At 41.2% G+C, this 18,189-nt stretch overlaps 1 protein-coding gene across 1 annotated transcript; it reads left to right on the forward strand.

The window, feature by feature from the left end:
• Positions 1–741: 741 nt before the first annotated feature.
• lman1 (lectin, mannose-binding, 1) lies at positions 742–15,572 on the forward strand. The gene is made up of 13 exons (XM_080755370.1): positions 742–995; positions 2,077–2,231; positions 4,334–4,441; positions 7,894–7,955; positions 8,244–8,343; positions 9,572–9,695; positions 10,198–10,256; positions 10,420–10,552; positions 10,707–10,894; positions 12,094–12,170; positions 12,687–12,849; positions 13,204–13,328; positions 15,015–15,572. Exons 1-13 carry the CDS (start codon positions 779–781, stop codon positions 15,049–15,051), a joined length of 1,548 nt encoding a protein of 515 aa, XP_080611496.1. The 5' UTR covers positions 742–778; the 3' UTR covers positions 15,052–15,572.
• The last annotated feature ends 2,617 nt before the right edge of the window (positions 15,573–18,189 follow it).

The following is an 18,189-nucleotide window of genomic DNA, read 5'->3' on the forward strand; positions in this document are numbered from 1 at the left end:
TGTCTACCTTGATTATTTCTTAAAGACTCTGATGTAAATTCTAAATAATCCACTACAATTCCTTGTCAGAACTGCCTCCTGCATTGACTGGACTCTTTTAAGTCCATGCAGGCTCAAGGCACTATTATTCAGCATTTCAATACCCCTATGCAATTGTGAATAATATATATAATATAGGCTAATCCATTGGCCAATCATCATACGGTTCACTGCAGCTCAACACGTCTAACAGTCCATGTCAGAGTTGTTTTTATATGTGCTTTTTATTTGATTGAATTAAATCAAATTAAAGTCAACTAAGTTGACCTGACTTGACATACAGTAGGCCTATAGGCCTGCGGCCTGCCTATTTGGGCACTGGGTGTAATGTTGGCTGCCTGGCTGGCTCAGGCTGGCTGGCAGACTGCTCTACTGTGCTGCTGTGCACAACTACTTCAGGCAAACTACATACCGGTAACCTTTCATCACCCAGGCTTTCCGCGGTACCTGTGGAAAGCCTGGTCAGTGATCGCATCCCGTCTAAATGGCCGCCTACTGTATCCGGTCGTGTGCGCACCCGGCTTACACGCACATACAGTTTCCGTGATCTGTCCTAGACGATCGGATGTGCAAAAGGGAAAGCGAATTGATCCACTATATCCACTGCGATCCACTGTCAACCATGCCGTGTCAAAAAAACAACAACCCTGTCGTCCAATGAGAAAGCGCCCTGTTGGCCCTACAGGCATCCCGTCATGCTCGACTTCTGAGCGCTACGTCAGCAGTGATACACCGAAACATGGCGGTGTCCATAGGAGAGCGGCAGGCTGCAAATCCGTGTATGTGGATATTGTTGACGTTATCGACAGTGTTAATATTTCGTTGTCATGCAGAAGATATTGTCCGCACGGCAGGAGAAGAAGCGCCCCACCGCCGGTTTGAATACAAATACAGCTTCAAGGGACCGCACCTGTCCCAGTCTGACGGCAGCATTCCCTTTTGGATACACACTGGGAGTAAGTTCAATCATATCGTCATAATGGACAGCAGCTGTCGTAGCGTTTATAGCTTAATTTATGACTTGCATTACTGTTATTATAAGCCGTATAGATAGACCATGGTTGGTATCGTTAAAAAGAAGTAGCTAGGCTATAGTAGGTCTATGGCTACTATCCATTAGCTTTCCAGAAGTTGTCTTGTTGCAGCTGTTCTCTGAATCATCACGTTCCCCTATAGCTTGTATTTAGATAAGTAACCTTTCTCAAGCAAAGCATGACACCCGGGGCTGCAGGTATGCCTATCTCTGCCATAATCTGACTGAAATGTATCTATCTGGCACACACACACACACACACACACACACACACACACACACACACACACAGTTGAAACATGCTAGATCATGCACATATTCTGTTTTGGCAGTAAAGCCATTGCTGTGGAAATATCGGTATCACTGGCAACTAAAAATAAGTGACCAGACTGCAAATTCCGTACACCCTGTTTCTGTGTCTTTTTTTTTTCTTTCTTTCTTTTTTAATAAAGCAAAGCAAAGCAAAGATCTTTGTTTACCCAGGGAAGTGGACTAAGCTCGAGATGCTTGTTTACAGCCACACCCTGCTCATAGAACATTTCATGGTAGGGGTTCAATGCCTTGCTCAAGGGCACTTCAGCGGTGGTAATTTTAACGTGCCGGTCCGGGGATTCCGGTATCAAGACCGCTCCGCAAACCGTTCAGCCACCCTGATGGTTTAGTCGGCCTCATGAAGAATTGCTGTTCACTGGACAATTCCAACTTAAGATTGTCATTGATTCCCTAAAATGCTACTTTTTATTTTATACCATTTTAAATATTCTACATGGCCAGCAACAAGGCATGCTTAACAGACTAGCTTCATGAAGAATAGTACTGCAGTGTAGAGTGTACACACACCATTGACCAGGCTACTTAATTTATAGAAAATGTATGTAACTTCTGAAAGTAGACGGATTGATTTAAATGAATCATTGACATTTCATGGAGTTGGTTTAAACATTCCACCTCTGTGAAACCCTACTAACTTTAACAATAAACTCTTATGTTCCTGTTTCTCCCAGATGCCATTCCCAGTGCAGACCAGGTGCGCATCACACCGTCCCTCAGGAGTCAGAAGGGCTCTGTGTGGACAAAAAACCCTGTCAACTTTCAACACTGGGAGGCTGAGGTGACCTTCCGTGTGACTGGCAGAGGCAGAATGGGAGCGGATGGACTGGTAAGTGAATTCTCATTAAAAGGAGGACACTTTCAAATACATTAGAGAAACGGCTGGATGGCACTTACACCCGCCTTCTAATGAGAGCGCAACATCTCTCTTGGAAGAGCCACCTCTAATATTAGACTTCTCTAATATACGGCAACCTAACCCGTGTTTCTTCACTAGTCCGATCCAGAAGTACACAGTTTGCTGGCCACTGCTACAGAGCTGATCATGAGGTTATATCCTATACCTTGAACTCTGGAATCCTTCCTCAAAGCAGACCAGATGTAGAAACTGTCGTTCCCTGATGTCATCGCTAGAGACACTTGCATCAGTAAGCAGGAACTGGCGATGGCAATGAAGGATAGGGAAGTCTGGCGTGGCATTGTGAAATCCATGATCTCGACCGCGATTTGGTTACAAAATGCTCTGAGTTACAAATGTATACATACAAATGAACAAACTGATTTTACTGTGTAGTTACTAGTTAGATTGTATTCCGTTCTCAATCTTTTGTTTAGAATTCCTGCAAAGATGGTGGACAGTAACTTTGTTCCCATGGTCAAAGGTTTCAGCAGTGCTGAAACGTTGGTCTCTTTCTATTTATCTGTGTCCATAATAAAATATTGGCACTTGGGCTACTAAGTGTGTGCGGCCACTGTTGTCTCTTGAAGACTAGTCATTTCAATTCTGCTGCCATCAACCACTGCAAGGACGTTAGACATGCAATCATAATGGGTTTGACTGTATGTTCAGAAACAAAACACCAGAGTACATACCTCTTATCAACAGTGTGCAGTTATCAAGATATGCCATTTACATATTAAAATAATTTCTTGACTGATGATTATGTATTTTAACTACCGGTACTGTTGATTGTACTTGACCTTTGTAAGTTTCAACCCAAGTTAGCCATCGTTTCAGGACAGCGCCATTTCAATGGGGAGGGGGGGTGGGGGACGACGGACCACTACGACTTTTAACGGCTCAATGTGTGAATGGATGCGATGACTGTCCGGTGAATTTACATTTTGGACGTGTTGATGTCGCTTCTATTACTGACTACTAGTGGAGTTGTATAGTCTCCCCTCGTCCGTTTTGAGGTGTTTTGGAGGGAAAGCGTGGACATGGAAATATATTCACCGATTGAACTTCCATGATCCATGAACGAACGCACTACTCATCGGGAGAGCACGAGCCTGCACTGCAGACTGTGCAGAGGCTCCAATATGCCTACATTCTGAACAGCGCTGCTAGGATCTTGAATGAGAGTGCGTAAATGTGTCCACATCACACCCAGCCTGGCCATGAACCATACGTTCACTGCACAAGCGATATAATGCAAGTTCAATGCTTTCTAATTCAATCGAAACCTATTCTGCAAGTGTTTCCATACCCCATTTTCACATTTGTTGTCCTTTGATATAGCTCCAAAATCCACCCCTTCAAGTGCAAAAATGTTTTTGTGAAAAATGAAGACTTATTCGAATTGAGTTGTTTGAAAATGTTATAAAAAAGGGCTTGATGGAAACGCACCTATTGTTTGACTTTAATCTTTAATACCTTTATTATCATTTTTCTAGTTATGTACTAAAAACATTCTATAAAAAATGTGAAAATAGCAACACAGCATGATGTTACACATTTTGTGGATCCTTACATAGCTGTAGACCAGGGGTGCCCACACTTTTTTGACTTGCGAGCTACTTTCAAAATGATCTACCCACCAAAAAACTGTATTATCCCATTGCTGATTTTTTTTAATGTACCTATAGTGCACTTGAGGAATAGAGGGGAGGAACTGGTAGGGTATAAAAATATATAGCTGTATAATGCTACTGACATCTGCGCAACAAACTTGAAAACAAAGACTTGCATTGTGGGTTTGAGCTGACACGCACTTTTTGATGTCAATCGAACAAGTAAAAAAAACATTTTTATACTTACTCTCTGTACACAGAGATCTACTACTATTACTGATGTGTTGGCAGGAAAAAAGCAAATGCCTCCCTCTAGATATAATGGTCAAAAGTCACCGATTCCATCTGTGATTAAGCACAACACAACAACACCCATAAAAATGATCTAGCCATTAAATTTGTACTCTTACCTAACAGGCTGTTTGGTTCACAACTGCACAAGGCCTTGATGGTCCAGTCTACGGAGCTGCTGACAATTGGAATGGAGTGGGAATCTTCTTTGACTCCTTTGACAATGATGGGAAGGTTTGTGTACTCCACTTATCAAGATTTTGCAATGTTTTAAGTTTAATTTAAAATGTAACATCTAGTTAAGAAAATAAACTCTAGGTAGTTTCTCTCTCTCTCTCTCTCGCTCTCTCACTGGCACTGAGTGTGACACAAACGCACACAGCGCAAGTATGTTTGTTTTATTTATTTGTCCGTTTATTTGACCACATGTATCCTACCTGACGAGGGAGAAAAATAGAGTGAAAGGATAGGAGAGCATATTTTTATACAAGACGAGTGTAAGGTTGAAGTATGGAAACAGGAAACTATCTCTGCTCCTCGTGTCTCTCTGTCATTGTCCAGTTAAGGGACAGGATGGGTTTTACAAAGACAGGGCTCTTTGTAAAACCCCTCCGAGGCCTAGGGCTAAGGATGCCTGTGATAACACAAAGTTACCATTACAAGATAGATATTTTGTTATAGAAGGCTATACAGTAGACCAATACATTAGAAGATGTATGCGTGTAAGAATAGCTGTTATTTAACAAAGTGTAAATTTAATTTAGAATAAGAAGAGAAACAAATATTGTTATATCTAATTTAACATTTGTGGAGTTGGTCACCTGACCAAAAGCGGTTGACAGAAACTGGTCGACATGTTCTGTTGCCCCAACACGGGCAGAAACAAGGCCTTTTAACCAGGCTACTTACACACACTACAACTCGCTTACAATTCGCAAACCTGGCAACACTGCCCTGTGTTCATGCTGTTGTCAGAGGCCCGCCCCCGGCTCACATGTCACTACTCTCTCCGTCTCTCCGCTCAAGAGTGTCTGACTGCAGCCATCTTGCTTTTTACTTCGATGCGCGAGTGGCAATTTAATGCAAATACATTAATTATAGCTCCAGCAAGCAAACACAAACACCTCAACTCCATCTCATTGTGAATAAGAATTCCGAGGGGAAAAATATTTTTTGGAACGCCACTTTCACCCAGTATGAAGCTAAATGTGGAAGCCGTGTGTGTCACACCAAAACTGGTGACCCAGAGATTCCTGTACCGATTCTCGGGCATCTGGCCTGAGGCACTGCCTGCGAGTTGGCTCTGCGTGCGCTTTTTCCAACTCTCACTGATTTATCCAGCTCACGTCAATCACAGTCACCAGCTCTCAGCCTGCACACACACGCACGTCTGTCTTGCGCACACGCGCACACACACATACACAGGAATAGGCATGCAGGCTATTGCTTTTTATTTATATGGGCGAGTGGCAATTTAATGCAAATAAATTAATTATAGGTCCAGCAAGCAAATCATGATGGTCTGTAGGTCACAATTACATTCCGATTTTAGTTGTTGTGTTTTGTATGACATTTTGGCCAGTAGTTTTATATCTATCTCACCTATTGCCTGATAGCACACATGCTACCAGTGCTGACCACAACGTTAGCAGCATTTGATGACAGGTTGCCATAGCAACATACAGTGTGCGCAGACCTAACGTGAGCTTCTGGGACAGAAACTTGCGTTTTCATGACAGCAGCAGCTGCTGCAACCTCTGATAGCTACTGTGCTAAAGATGCTAAAGCAACACAAAAACACATCCACACGCAAACCAAAACAAACCAGGGTTGCCACATATCGTGGATGTGAGAGTGAAACAAGCAACCAGGTCTATAAAAATGTTAATAGGCCAGTTCAAAGTAGGTCAATCAGAAATGGTCCGGAAATTAGTCTTAAAATAATCAATTATAGTGTTGACTGTCAAACTTTGTTGTCTAATGTTGTTTCAGAGCAGTGGAACTCAAACATTTCCATGTCAAGGACTACCAATAGATAAACAAGTCCAAAGTAGCTTATAATGATCAGACTTGGCAACACTGTCTCTAGGTTGAACGTTCTACTTTACAAGCTCACACATATGAAATATGTTTTTTTGAATCTTCAAACTGAGACATATTTTATGATAATACTGTTAGCAGTCATCATACTCCAAGAGCATACAAATGGAACCAAATGGACCCTGATTTTCCCAGAGAGCAAATGGTATCAAATGGGGCTCTGTGGCCTAATGCATTTCAAACTGGGGGTTCTTGGTATTATATTCTCTGCATATCTTATCAACTTGGGGTGAATATTTCACCACAATACTTTACTGAATATTTCACAAGAATATAACACAAGAGTCAAATGTACGGTCAAATGTAATCACAATATAGGCTACAGATGTAAATATTTATGACACAGTAAAATGTCGCAAATTAGTGCTTCCCCCCCCCCCCCCCCACACACACACACACACACACACACACACACACACACACGACAGGCAAGGCTGTTGTTTGCATCGTTAGCAGGCAGCAGCTACCTTGCCACTGCTCTCTGTGACTGTAGTTGTTTCACCATGTTTGCGTATTTATGAGAAATAAAAAACACTTTCTGTAATACTTTATAACCCATCCGTTACTACATATGTGCAGGGCACACTACTGAGAATTTCCTTCTTCCCATATTGCGCTGCAATGTAACTAGGATTCGCCGGCCGAAGGCCGGCGAAATTCTAGTATATATATATATGTTAACCAATCGTATTTTTTTTTTTTTTTTTTTTTTTTTGAGTCTTACGCCTTTTATTGGTTTTTTGAAGGGACAGACAGTAGGCTGACAGGAAACAGGTTTTGAGATGGGTGGAAGAACCCGCGGCACACTGCGACTGGATTACCAGTCGGGTGCCCAGACAGTTACGCCACTGCCTGGGCACCAATCGTAAACTTAATACAACCTTTTATTAATCCAATGCCAGATAATTTGCAAATGGGCTGAATAAAGCCCAACACACACCGTCTGTGAACGCCGCGCATCAAAACAGCCGCCTCCGTTATTTTCAATGAACCTAGCTATCCCACACCGGCGGCGTCAGACGTTCACGCCTCGCCTGACACTCCGATACGCCACTGTTCTATTTTCCAGGCGTTGCCGCGTCTCTGCGCACCCGCTTCACAGACGGTGTGTGTTGGGCTTAATACATTGCATAATAGGATTAATAAAACATTAATTTGAGGTCACGCTAACCATATTACTGTGGTAATAGTCAGATCGCTAGAACACTGCCGCAACCCTGACACGACAATGGAGGATTATCACTTCCGGGTCATTCGGCCGGATAACCCTTCTCTGCTTATGTTGTGCATTTTGTTGGCACTGGCCTCCCGTTACCGCCTATGGTAACGGGAGGTATTGAAGTATTCTTTTCCATTAATGTTGAAAAATAATTAAATTAAATGTGAAATTATCAATTGTGGCAAAACTGTTGTTCACATTGCTTAATTATTTCAGTTGAAAAGACTAACATTTCTTGACTTTTTCATGACATACTATTTCATTACACCCACTTTTAGGTGGTAGGACACTGCTTCAATGTGTGGACTATCTCATATGACATATATGAGATGATTTCAAATTTGTTGTTTTCTCCACTTCTTTCCAGAAAAATAACCCGGCTATAATTGTTGTTGGAAACAATGGCCAACTTAATTATGACCACCAAAAGTAAGTAAACATTTATTTGTTTGACTCTTGCCAACAACAAATATTATATTTGTTTGAAGGATAAATAAATCCTCTATCTCTACTAATCTCCCTTGAGCCAGTGAAGCATTAAATCACCTTTCCCTATCATCCCAGTGTGCTTTACAGTTCACACTGTTTTCAGTGTTTCATTTCATAAGCCCACATTTAACAGTCTTTAGTGGATGGATATTTAGTATGTGTATGTATAGTATGTTTGCGAATACTGATTGTCTTGCTGTTGTTGCTGTTGTTTTCTGAAAATGCCAGTGATGGAACAACACAAGCTCTGGGAACCTGCTTAAGAGACTTCAGAAACAAACCGTACCCTGTCAGAGCCAAAATCACATACTACAGAAAGACATTGACGGTAGGAGAATCTGAGATTCAGATTTAGTTTTTCATTTAAGCTATATTTTGAACTTAGAGCTTTGATCATTGTGCAACAGTGTTGTGTGCCTAAAATAGCAGATCTAGAAGTAGATCTGCCATTTTTGTGACACTGTCATACAACTAAATATAAATTAAGCATTATACCATGGCCATGGACAATACTCTGAGAGGTTCCCACTAGAAGGCGCGGTGAGTCTCTCATAACATCTTGAAAACTAATGACTGAATTGCCATGGAATTTGCTATGATCCTTGATGCTTCCAGTAGGACGAACCCTACTGATTTTGGAGACCCCACATTGAATTTGATTTGTTCAATTGATTTGTGATATGCATTTGGAGGTACGATTTGGCACTCAAGTAAACCAGTAAGACGCCGGAGGGTGAGAAGCGACCTCGCAGCAGACTGCTGGGCGAACGCTGGCGCTTTGGAATGGGGGGTCAGATCAATATATCCGCCTGGGTGACCGCAGACTGCTGGGCGAACGCTGGTGCTTTGGCATGGGGTAAGATCTTAATTTTTGGGCCTGTTGAGAACTCTAGCTTTCGCCGGCTGCCGGGTACGGCTGCACTAATAACTTTGGGGCAGGCCCGGCTAGAGTTTGAATGGACAGGTATCAGTCAAAAGGGAGACATCAAAGAGGAAGGGTGGATGAGAATGATCAACATATGGAATGTCAGAACAGGTCAGCTCCACACAGTATATGGAGATCTAAGGGTTTGAGGTCAGATGTAGAGTTGATGACATCTGGGATCTCCATATATGGGCTTAATATTGAGATTTCCATCCCTGATGATGTCATGTGATGTCACATGCTCCATCCCTGATGATGTCCGACCAACACACAAACTGACGGGAAATGCACAATTCCATAGTTAACTGCGACCTTCGGTCACAATAATGTTTATACAAAGGTTTATAAAGATCATGCCAATGCAAAGTTACTATCCAAAGAGCGTATTGCCCCAAAATATGATTAAAACACTACTTATTAGTAGTAGTTACTATAGTATTACTATAGTTGGTAAGTGGCCATGGTATAAGTAAGACAATCAACTCCGAGCTGTGCAAACCCACTGCAGTGCATTGTGCATTCTTTTTTTCTTTTTGTTGCATAAGTGCACAGTTCGTCATCAATTATCCCTTACATAAACGAGCGCTCAGCCTTGTTTTGAACTGCTGCATGATCCACTATGGCCATTCAGGTGATGATCAACAATGGCTTTACCCCAGACAAAGATGACTACGAGTTCTGCACAAAGGTAGAGAACATGATCATTCCCCTCGAGGGCTTCTTTGGTATTTCAGCAGCCACGGGTGGTTTAGCAGGTATTTATCTGTTTTTAAAACCCTCCATATTTACATACTTATACTACTATATCTATGAAAATGTGTGTCCAAGTCTTTTTAACCACTTAAACTCTTTACTTCCCCCAGAGTTTGTACTAGTGCCCCTGCTGTTGGCAGAAAATAACCGATCTAATGTCATAACAAGCTTGTATTGTAGACCTTCTATTTACATTGAATGTTCACCCCCATAATGGGGATGCTAGGGTTCAAGTGGTTAAACCATATACAGTATAGATAGGCTGTACTAGATGTATAATAATATATGATTTATTCCATAACATTGAATTGAATACTTTATTATGTAAACAGCAACAGAGTCAAACACTTGTTTCCATTCGGGTCCTATGTATTCAATTCATAACCATGAAAATATAAAACGCACTAGGCCTATGTACAGAGTGTAAACATTTTATAAATGCATTGTATAGAATGCATTCATTTTTGTTGTACTTTTTAATATGAGCATTACTTCTTCCATCAGATGACCATGATGTCCTGTCGTTCTTATTATTCAGACTAACTGAGCCAGGCCAGGAACTGGTAACTATCTTTTACTACCACTCTCTAATCCTTTTACTATTCTGAAAATGTGTGAGATATACCTTTTTCTCTAGTGTGTCTGTCTTTATGAGCATGGGCACAATATAGCCTAACCCTAGGGCCTCTAGTGAGTTCAGAGTGGTTGTTTTGTCTTCTATTGAAGCCGCCATCTGAATCAGAGATGCCCAAAGAGGAGAAGGATAAGTACCAGGAGGAATTTGAGAATTTCCAGCAAGAGCTTGACAAAAAGAAAGAGGAGTTCCAGAAAGAGCACCCAGGCGTTCAAGGAGAACCAGGTTAGTTTTTCCTACAGTAAAAGAAACTTTGCTGAAATAATACTAAATACTGGGATATTCAATAACTGATATTACTGTAACAATGATAAGTGTCACACTGGTTTCAGACATGCAAGTTGTTTATTGCTAATGGTTATATCTACTACTACTTCAGTTGAGGACCTGTACGAGACTGTGAATGACCAGGAGATTCGCCAGGTGTTTGAGGGCCAGAATCGGATCCATTTGGAGATCAAACAGCTCCACCGTCAGCTGGCTATGATCTTGGACGAACAGCGCAGATACGTCTCAGTGATCACAGATGAGATCGGCAAGAAGGGTTCACAGATTGAGTCAGGACAGGTAGAGCAAACAAAATGACTATATTGACGCATTATATACGTAACTTTATACTACAACCAAGTGTAGCGTTCCATATTATTTATCACATTGTTTGTGGCTTCTGAACTGGCAGTGGTTATTCAATTTCTACAAGCTCCAGATCCGTGAATTTGACGTCACACAATGTCAGTTGCTAACCGCCCAACCAGATCCCTATCTAACTAAACACTACCATCGTTAACACCCCTATCACCCAGGACGAAGTTCTTTGTCCTTTCTATTAGTACCGCCCGACACCCAAGACGGGAAGTTTTATCCAAAAGACAAAGTTTATTGATATGAAAACGGATCGCATCGCTCCACAGCATGGGAGCGCCTGTTGCGCATTCCTCAATGTTGCGCAACAGTGAGACGTCATCGAAAATGTTCCCCCCCTGTTTAGCCGACGACAACGAAAATCTTAAAACGTTAACTCGCGATCTAAATCATCCCGTCTAATTATAAAAAAAGATCCTGTGCTGTCCAGTCGCTAGTCGCGATAGATTTATTCTTACCTCCCGTTGTCGATCGCATCGAGAGTGGTTTGGCTACATCTAGCTGCTACAGCCACATCCTTTAGAGTGGTTTGGCTACATCTAGCTGCTACAGCCACATCCTTTAGAGTGGTTTGGCTACATCTAGCTGCTACAGCCACATCCTTTAGAGTGGTTTGGCTACATCTAGCTGCTACAGCCACATCCTTTAGAGTGGTTTGGCTACATCTAGCTGCTACAGCCACATCCGGAACAACATCCGGTCCGTCTGTAAAAGTGCTCCGTTGCTATAAATTGACTGGGCGCTATAATTTAATGGATTAAATAACCCTAGGCAATAAGGTGTTAACCAGGGGTGGTTAGACATACCAACAGTCCTACTAGTCTTCTGACTGTTGGTATGTCTAACTAAATACATGCAGACAAACCTGTGCTGTGGGTCAAAAATCACCTGTGCTGCGGGTAAGAAGTCACCCGTGGCTCCCGACATGCGTGGCCGGTTAAAATTGATCCTGCTAGTTCAGGAGCCACATATATTTTTAACATTAATCTTTACTTTAGTTTTATTTGTGACCAGTTGAATATCGAAAGAAACTCACAAGGCAAAATTTTCAAGTTGCTCATACAAAAGAGCTTTCATTTCTACATTATTCCTATTCAGCTCCTTTGTTGTTCATTTCATTTTAGCCGGAGGTTGGTAGTCAACAGTTGACCTCAGTCATTGCCACCCAGCATGAGGTTCTTAAAAACCTGAACGAGCTACGGTAAGTAAGACACATCATTGTTATTGTTGCCGTTTTGTTATTCAGTGTTTTTGCCACAGGAATGAAAACGATGATATTTCAGAAAAACAAGTTGCTGCTGTTAAATCTCTGAAATTATATTTAATCTCACAATACAGGTGTCTTCCAAAATCTTAATCCAGCTAAAGTAACCCCCCCCCCAACACACACACACACACACACACACACACACACACACACACACACACACACACACACACACACACACACAATAGCTGTTTTTGCCACAGTAATGAAAACAGATCAATGCTATTCTAGAAAAACAAGTTTAATACCTCAAATCATATAATCTCACAATACCATACAGGTGTCTTCCAAAGTCGTAACACACGCATATAGACACACACACAGTAAAATAATGACATATATCAGCCAAACCAATATATTGGTCAGGCTCTACTGTCTTTTTTTTATGACATCCATTGTTCCCTGGCTTTGCTTTGTGGGTCTGACAGCCATGTCACTATGTTTATACAGAAACTCCTTCCATGAGTCATTGAAGCAGATCGGTTCGGTTCAACAACAAGGTACAGCTGGGGGGTTGGGAACGTATGAGACCATGCAGCACTTCAATGACATTAAGGAGCATCTTCACCTGGTCAAAAGGGATGTGGAGCACCTGGTTATACGTAGCAACCCGGTAAGAGATTTAATAAAGCTCCCAGAATTACGCATGCCTGCATTCAAGAGCTTTTGGTTTACAATGGCCTGGGATCTAGGCTGTTGAATTTTATATTTTAACCAGTTCTACATCATTTGGTAGAAAGAAAAAAAAAAATCATGATTCTGCAACATACCCCTGCAACGCCCCCCTCCCGCAAGATTAATTGGTTCATCATTCTTTTATGTTAGTAGCTAAAATGTTATTTTCAAGAAAATGCAGTGCACACAACCTATACACAAAAGACCTAGACACAAAGATCTTAAGTTTGTGGAATTCAATCATGGTAATAGGCCTACTAACTAACATTTAAATTCTCTGTTTGACATGTAGAACCCCAGTGAGAAAGTTCAGAAGTGTCCCGAGTTTCCTCCAATGCCGTCCTGTTTATCCACAGTCCACTTTGTGGTCTTTGTGGTCATCCAATCTGTCCTGTTCTTCTGCTACGTCATGTACAAGTAAGACATGCTTCTTTTTTTTCTCCACATGTTTTGTTTTCTTAGTCATTTTCCCCATCTTAGTTAGCCCCCCTGTCAGTCCTCACTTTGAAAACCTGTGTTTTACAGTAGATGGTTGTAATCGAGTTTGACAAGTTCAACAGCATACTTGTAATCGCATTGATATGGAATCCATGTTAAAGGTTAGGGAGTAGATACAGTATTTGCTCTGTCTCACATGGAAGGCAGCTGCCTGATAAGTCACTCTCCTTGATTTCTTGTACCTGAAAATGTATCTACAATTACAATTTAGGCATTTAGCAGAAGCTCTTAATCCAGAGCGACTTACATTAAGCAAGAACAAAAAAGCATGGGAATACATCACATAAAAACATTTATCAAGAAACATGCGTAAGCTTAGAAAGTAACAGTGGAATATCTATATAATGAAGCTATACATATAAACTATACATCTATACTACTATGCTATACATATGTACTATGACGTGCTATGACTACATACAATGCAATTATAGTGCTGTCTACATAACATGCTATAAGTCTGTATCAAATGCTATCTAAGGCTACATAAATGCTATCTAAGGGGGTGGGGTAAGGTCAGTGTCACAAACTCCCCATTCAATTAAGCATTAATTACTCCATGTAATCAATGTAATTCACTTTTCTGTTTGTTTATATCAGTGGTTTTCAAAGTGGGGTCCGGGGTCTCCAGGTGGACCACCAGGGGACGCGAGGGATGCCATTTGGTTCAAGTTCAACTCATGAGATTAAGTTTAATGTGCCAACAGCAAGGCCTATTTTAGTCAATATGATGTTGTCAAAAAATGTTTCAAAGATTTTCATCTTCATAAATCCCAGTAGGTTAGTTATTACGCTGTTCTTATCTAGCCGATCGGCTCGTCTGGAGCCTACTAGCCTGGAACTCACCTATGCTTTCTATGGCATAGGCATCTCCCGGCAGGATCCGCCGGCAGAAACTGTGCGCGGCTGCTGGACATGAGACTAATTAATTAGAGCAACAGAGACAGAGAGGAGTGTGTGTGTGTGTGTGTGTGTGTGTGTGTGTACGGGTGTGCGTGTGCGTCAATTTAACAAAGGTACAGGCGATCAGAAATCAGCAGAGAGTGATCGACGTTTGCGCTACTCTATGCCGTATTGAAGTGGACTCGGACCCAGACTTTTTTTTTCCTCCCTGGAAATAAAAACGTCTGGGTTTCCGAGGCTAGGAGCCTACTGACTGCGATTGGTGTTGATGACACGTTAACCGATCTTATCTAGTCAGGTCTACTGGACATACTGGGAGCCTACTGAAAATGACAAGCCTCCTCATACCCTCCCCTAAACTTAACCGCAAGCATGTCGCAGCGCGGTCCTAATATTAACGCATGTTCGCCAACCTTAATCCTGTCAGGTTTTTTTTTCCAGTCGGCAGAGCATGCCCATACTCGTCAAACAATCGTACTGATCCTAAGTGATCACTGCGGTCTTGTCGATTGATAACAATCGAATCGGGTGCAGCAAGTCAGTCCTACTGACGAGGCACTTATTCTTTATGTTCTTCTCAGAAATAGACTTTGGTGATGGTCAATGTGATGTGACATGACTATCTGACTAGTATTGATTAGAAATAGAATGGTTTGTTTTCTGGTTTTTAACACCTCTTTCCAAAACTATTTTGTTTTTTAGAAGTCAACAAGAAGCAGCAGCAAAGAAGTTCTTTTGATGACGCATTTATAAGATGTATGTGTAAATGAGGAAGTGTCCATTGGTGTTTTTTTTTCTTTTTTTCTCAAATTTGTAAATTATTGAAAAACGTCTGAGAACTTTTAATTTGAGCTGTTATACAGGGTTGTATAAATGCGTGTACAATGTACACTACATTGTACAATGTACACTACATTGTACACTAGGCACGTGGAATTTCATTCAATATTCCCAACATGATGTAATATGTTCCTTGCAGTATTTTGTTTGTCATATGTTTGGAAGGTGTATCTTCTTTGAGCTATGGCAACAGCACTATTTCATAAAATGCACCGCTCTGTCTATTTACATAGTATGAAGAAAATAAACCTGTGTTTTGAAATGTGCAATTTTATGAATGCTGAGCTACTGTATGTAGATGACAACTCAGAGCTGATCTCTGGTGTGTGCGTGAGAGAGTGACTTGAATGATTGAAATAAGACAGAATTGGACGTGTTTTTTTTTTTGTTCAAGCAATTTACATAAACAGAGAGGATTAATTGTGTTTGTGTTGTGTAATCATTACCTAGCCGTGCGACGCTTAGTCATACTGTACCGTGTAATTGTATATTTTTCACAATGACCTTTACACCCAAATGTGGTGTTTGACAACCTATATGAACCTCTATATTTGGTCGCGAGTGTGGCCACTCTTGGATCTTCTCTGCTTTCCCCCATACTCGTTCGTAGATGATCCCATTGGACTCGTTCATGGCCCACAGTGCTGATGGAAAGCTGGTTCCTGTAGTTCCTGGAGGTCACAATGTCTCCCTGACCTTTGCCAACAGGACTGAATATGTGGAAAGGGCTCTAGAGTTTAGGCTGCACGAAATGGACTCTCAGGTCAGTGGATTTACTGTAGAGGTTCCACCATGTTTAACGTACTTCCAAAGTGTGTACATTGTTTAAATCAAAGATGCATGGTTTTCATATGGTCAATATGAAACTGTGTTTAATCCACCACCACTTGTTTACTTGTCAGTCCCTCCCTCCCGGCATCTGAAACACAATCTGTCATGGAAGCTGTCTTATTTATTTTAAATGTAATACACTGTTCTATGTTGTTTTTACAACATATTCACCGTCTACTACACCACACTTCGAGGCGGTGCTTGTGTGGTTTTGTTCTGAATAGTCTGTTGGAAATCACAGTTCTAACACAGTGGCACTGGTTCTCAACCTCTGGGTTGGGTTGGGGGGGGAGGGGTCCCTCAGATGGTAAAGTGACAATTTAGAGAAAGATCATTACTGCATCAAAACTAATCAACAAACTATACTATTGCAAACTGGCCAAATTGTCAAATAATATAAGGAAGGCACAATTTTTTCAAATGGCTCATCTACAAGCGCTGCGACAACTTGTGAGGTGTTGTGAGATTGTAGAGTGGCTATTTTCACAATGTTTTATCTGTGGAACTGACTACGAGTCAAAACTTTAATTTAATGCCGCAACTGCTACAATTCCAAGTGCTTGTCTGGGTGGGGGTGGGGTCCCCAATATGCTTAATTTGGGGGGGTCCAAAGATCAAATATGATCATTTTGGTGGGTCACTGTTGTTGCGTGTGGCCATGACATCACTCTCACACACACACACACACACACACACACACACACACACACACACACACACACATACTCAGTCATTCAATCATTGTCTGTGCTAATTCTCTGTCTCTCCTCCCCACTCAGACTGACACACCCAGACTGGCATACCTGCAGCAGATTCCCCTAATTGTCATCTGCTGCAGCCCTCTCTATACAAGCCAGCCAGCTCAGTGTGATGACAGACACAGACCCAGCAACATCTCAGTTCCACACCATGTCAATCCTTATTTTGAGTTTACTTTAATTTACTTTAGTTTGGCCTGGGGATGACCGGCAGTCTTTGTTTTCGTTGGTAGTAATAGTTGATTGTAAGTTAGGCGGGGGGGAACAGCTTCGACGTCCCTACAGGGGGTGGCCTGGGCCCCCCCCCATTCTCCTGTGTTTGCAGGCATCTCCAGAAACGGTTGAGAACCACTGTTCTAACATCATAGACAGAAGCTGTAATGACCATGGAGCTACTTGTACGAGAGGTGTCACCAAACAGAAGAATTAATGTTAGTGTGATTTTAACAATAGTATTTGTATAGTTTGTTATGTACAGTAATTAGATAAAAAAATAACCAAATGTCTCACCCACTATCCGACTAAAAGGCTTTAGACTAGCGATTATTACAGTTAGATGCCTAGTCTCGCATCAGAGATCTCCACCAACCTGATACATCTGGTGTCTAAATTCAATGTAGTTGCAAGCAGTGTTTATTTCGTCGACTAAAACTGACGAAAAATGTTCGACTGCCTACCTTTTTACACTGACAAACTAAATTAAAACTAGGCTATGATGACTAAAACTAAGACTAAATATATTGACAATTTCTTCAACAAATAAAAGTAGACTAAAATGTTAGGAAGGGACTAGTGGACAAGAGATTCAGTATAAGTAAAAAACAAGTCATTTTACACTTGGTTGCATGCTGAAAATAGTCATATCGGCAAGTGTAAAATCAGCCATTACGACGGCATCAAGGCCCGCAAAAACGCATTTTTATCGACAAAAAACAACTAGATTTAGTCGACTAAAACACTAAATCATTTCAGATTACTAAAATATGACAAAAACTAAACTAAACATTATTCAAAAGACTGACTGATAAAAATTTGCTGCCAAAATCAACACTGGTTGCAAGAACTACTGACAAATCTATGCTCACTGGTTTTCACTACCTCAATATGTCACCCTGAAGACTTTGAATTGTTTCTGCAATGTAGTAGTTTTTAAATCCAAATGGTTTCCACAGTTTTAGCAGCTGAAGCAATGAATTTAGATGTGACCACTGACCAGACATATCGGTAGACAGACTCGCTTGTCTGTCGAAACGAGACCAGTAGTTGTCTGGAGTGTTAAGCGAAACACATTTAATATTATAGCTATAAAATCAAAGTCTTTGAAATCAGAAGATTATATGGGTCTGGTCTGTACTCATACAGTATGTTATTTAGGCGTAGTCTATATTATAGATAAGTATTATCTGTGCATTGTATTATCTTTATGTGTCTACTGCCTCTATATTATA

The sequence above is a fragment of the Protomyctophum bolini genome, assembly GCF_963924005.1.
Source record: "Protomyctophum bolini genome assembly, chromosome: 22".
Lineage (NCBI taxonomy): Eukaryota > Metazoa > Chordata > Actinopteri > Myctophiformes > Myctophidae > Protomyctophum > Protomyctophum bolini.

What these genes read in the sequence shown, in the direction of transcription:
- lman1 (XM_080755370.1), top strand. Translation starts at nt 779, where the DNA reads ATGGCGGTGTCCATAGGAGAGCGGCAGGCTGCAAATCCGTGTATGTGG. An exon ending in CTTTTGGATACACACTGGGA is followed by an intron (nt 996 to 2,076) that starts GTAAGTTCAATC and finishes TGTTTCTCCCAG; the next exon opens with ATGCCATTCCCAGTGCAGAC. An exon ending in TGGTTATACGTAGCAACCCG is followed by an intron (nt 12,850 to 13,203) that starts GTAAGAGATTTA and finishes TTTGACATGTAG; the next exon opens with AACCCCAGTGAGAAAGTTCA.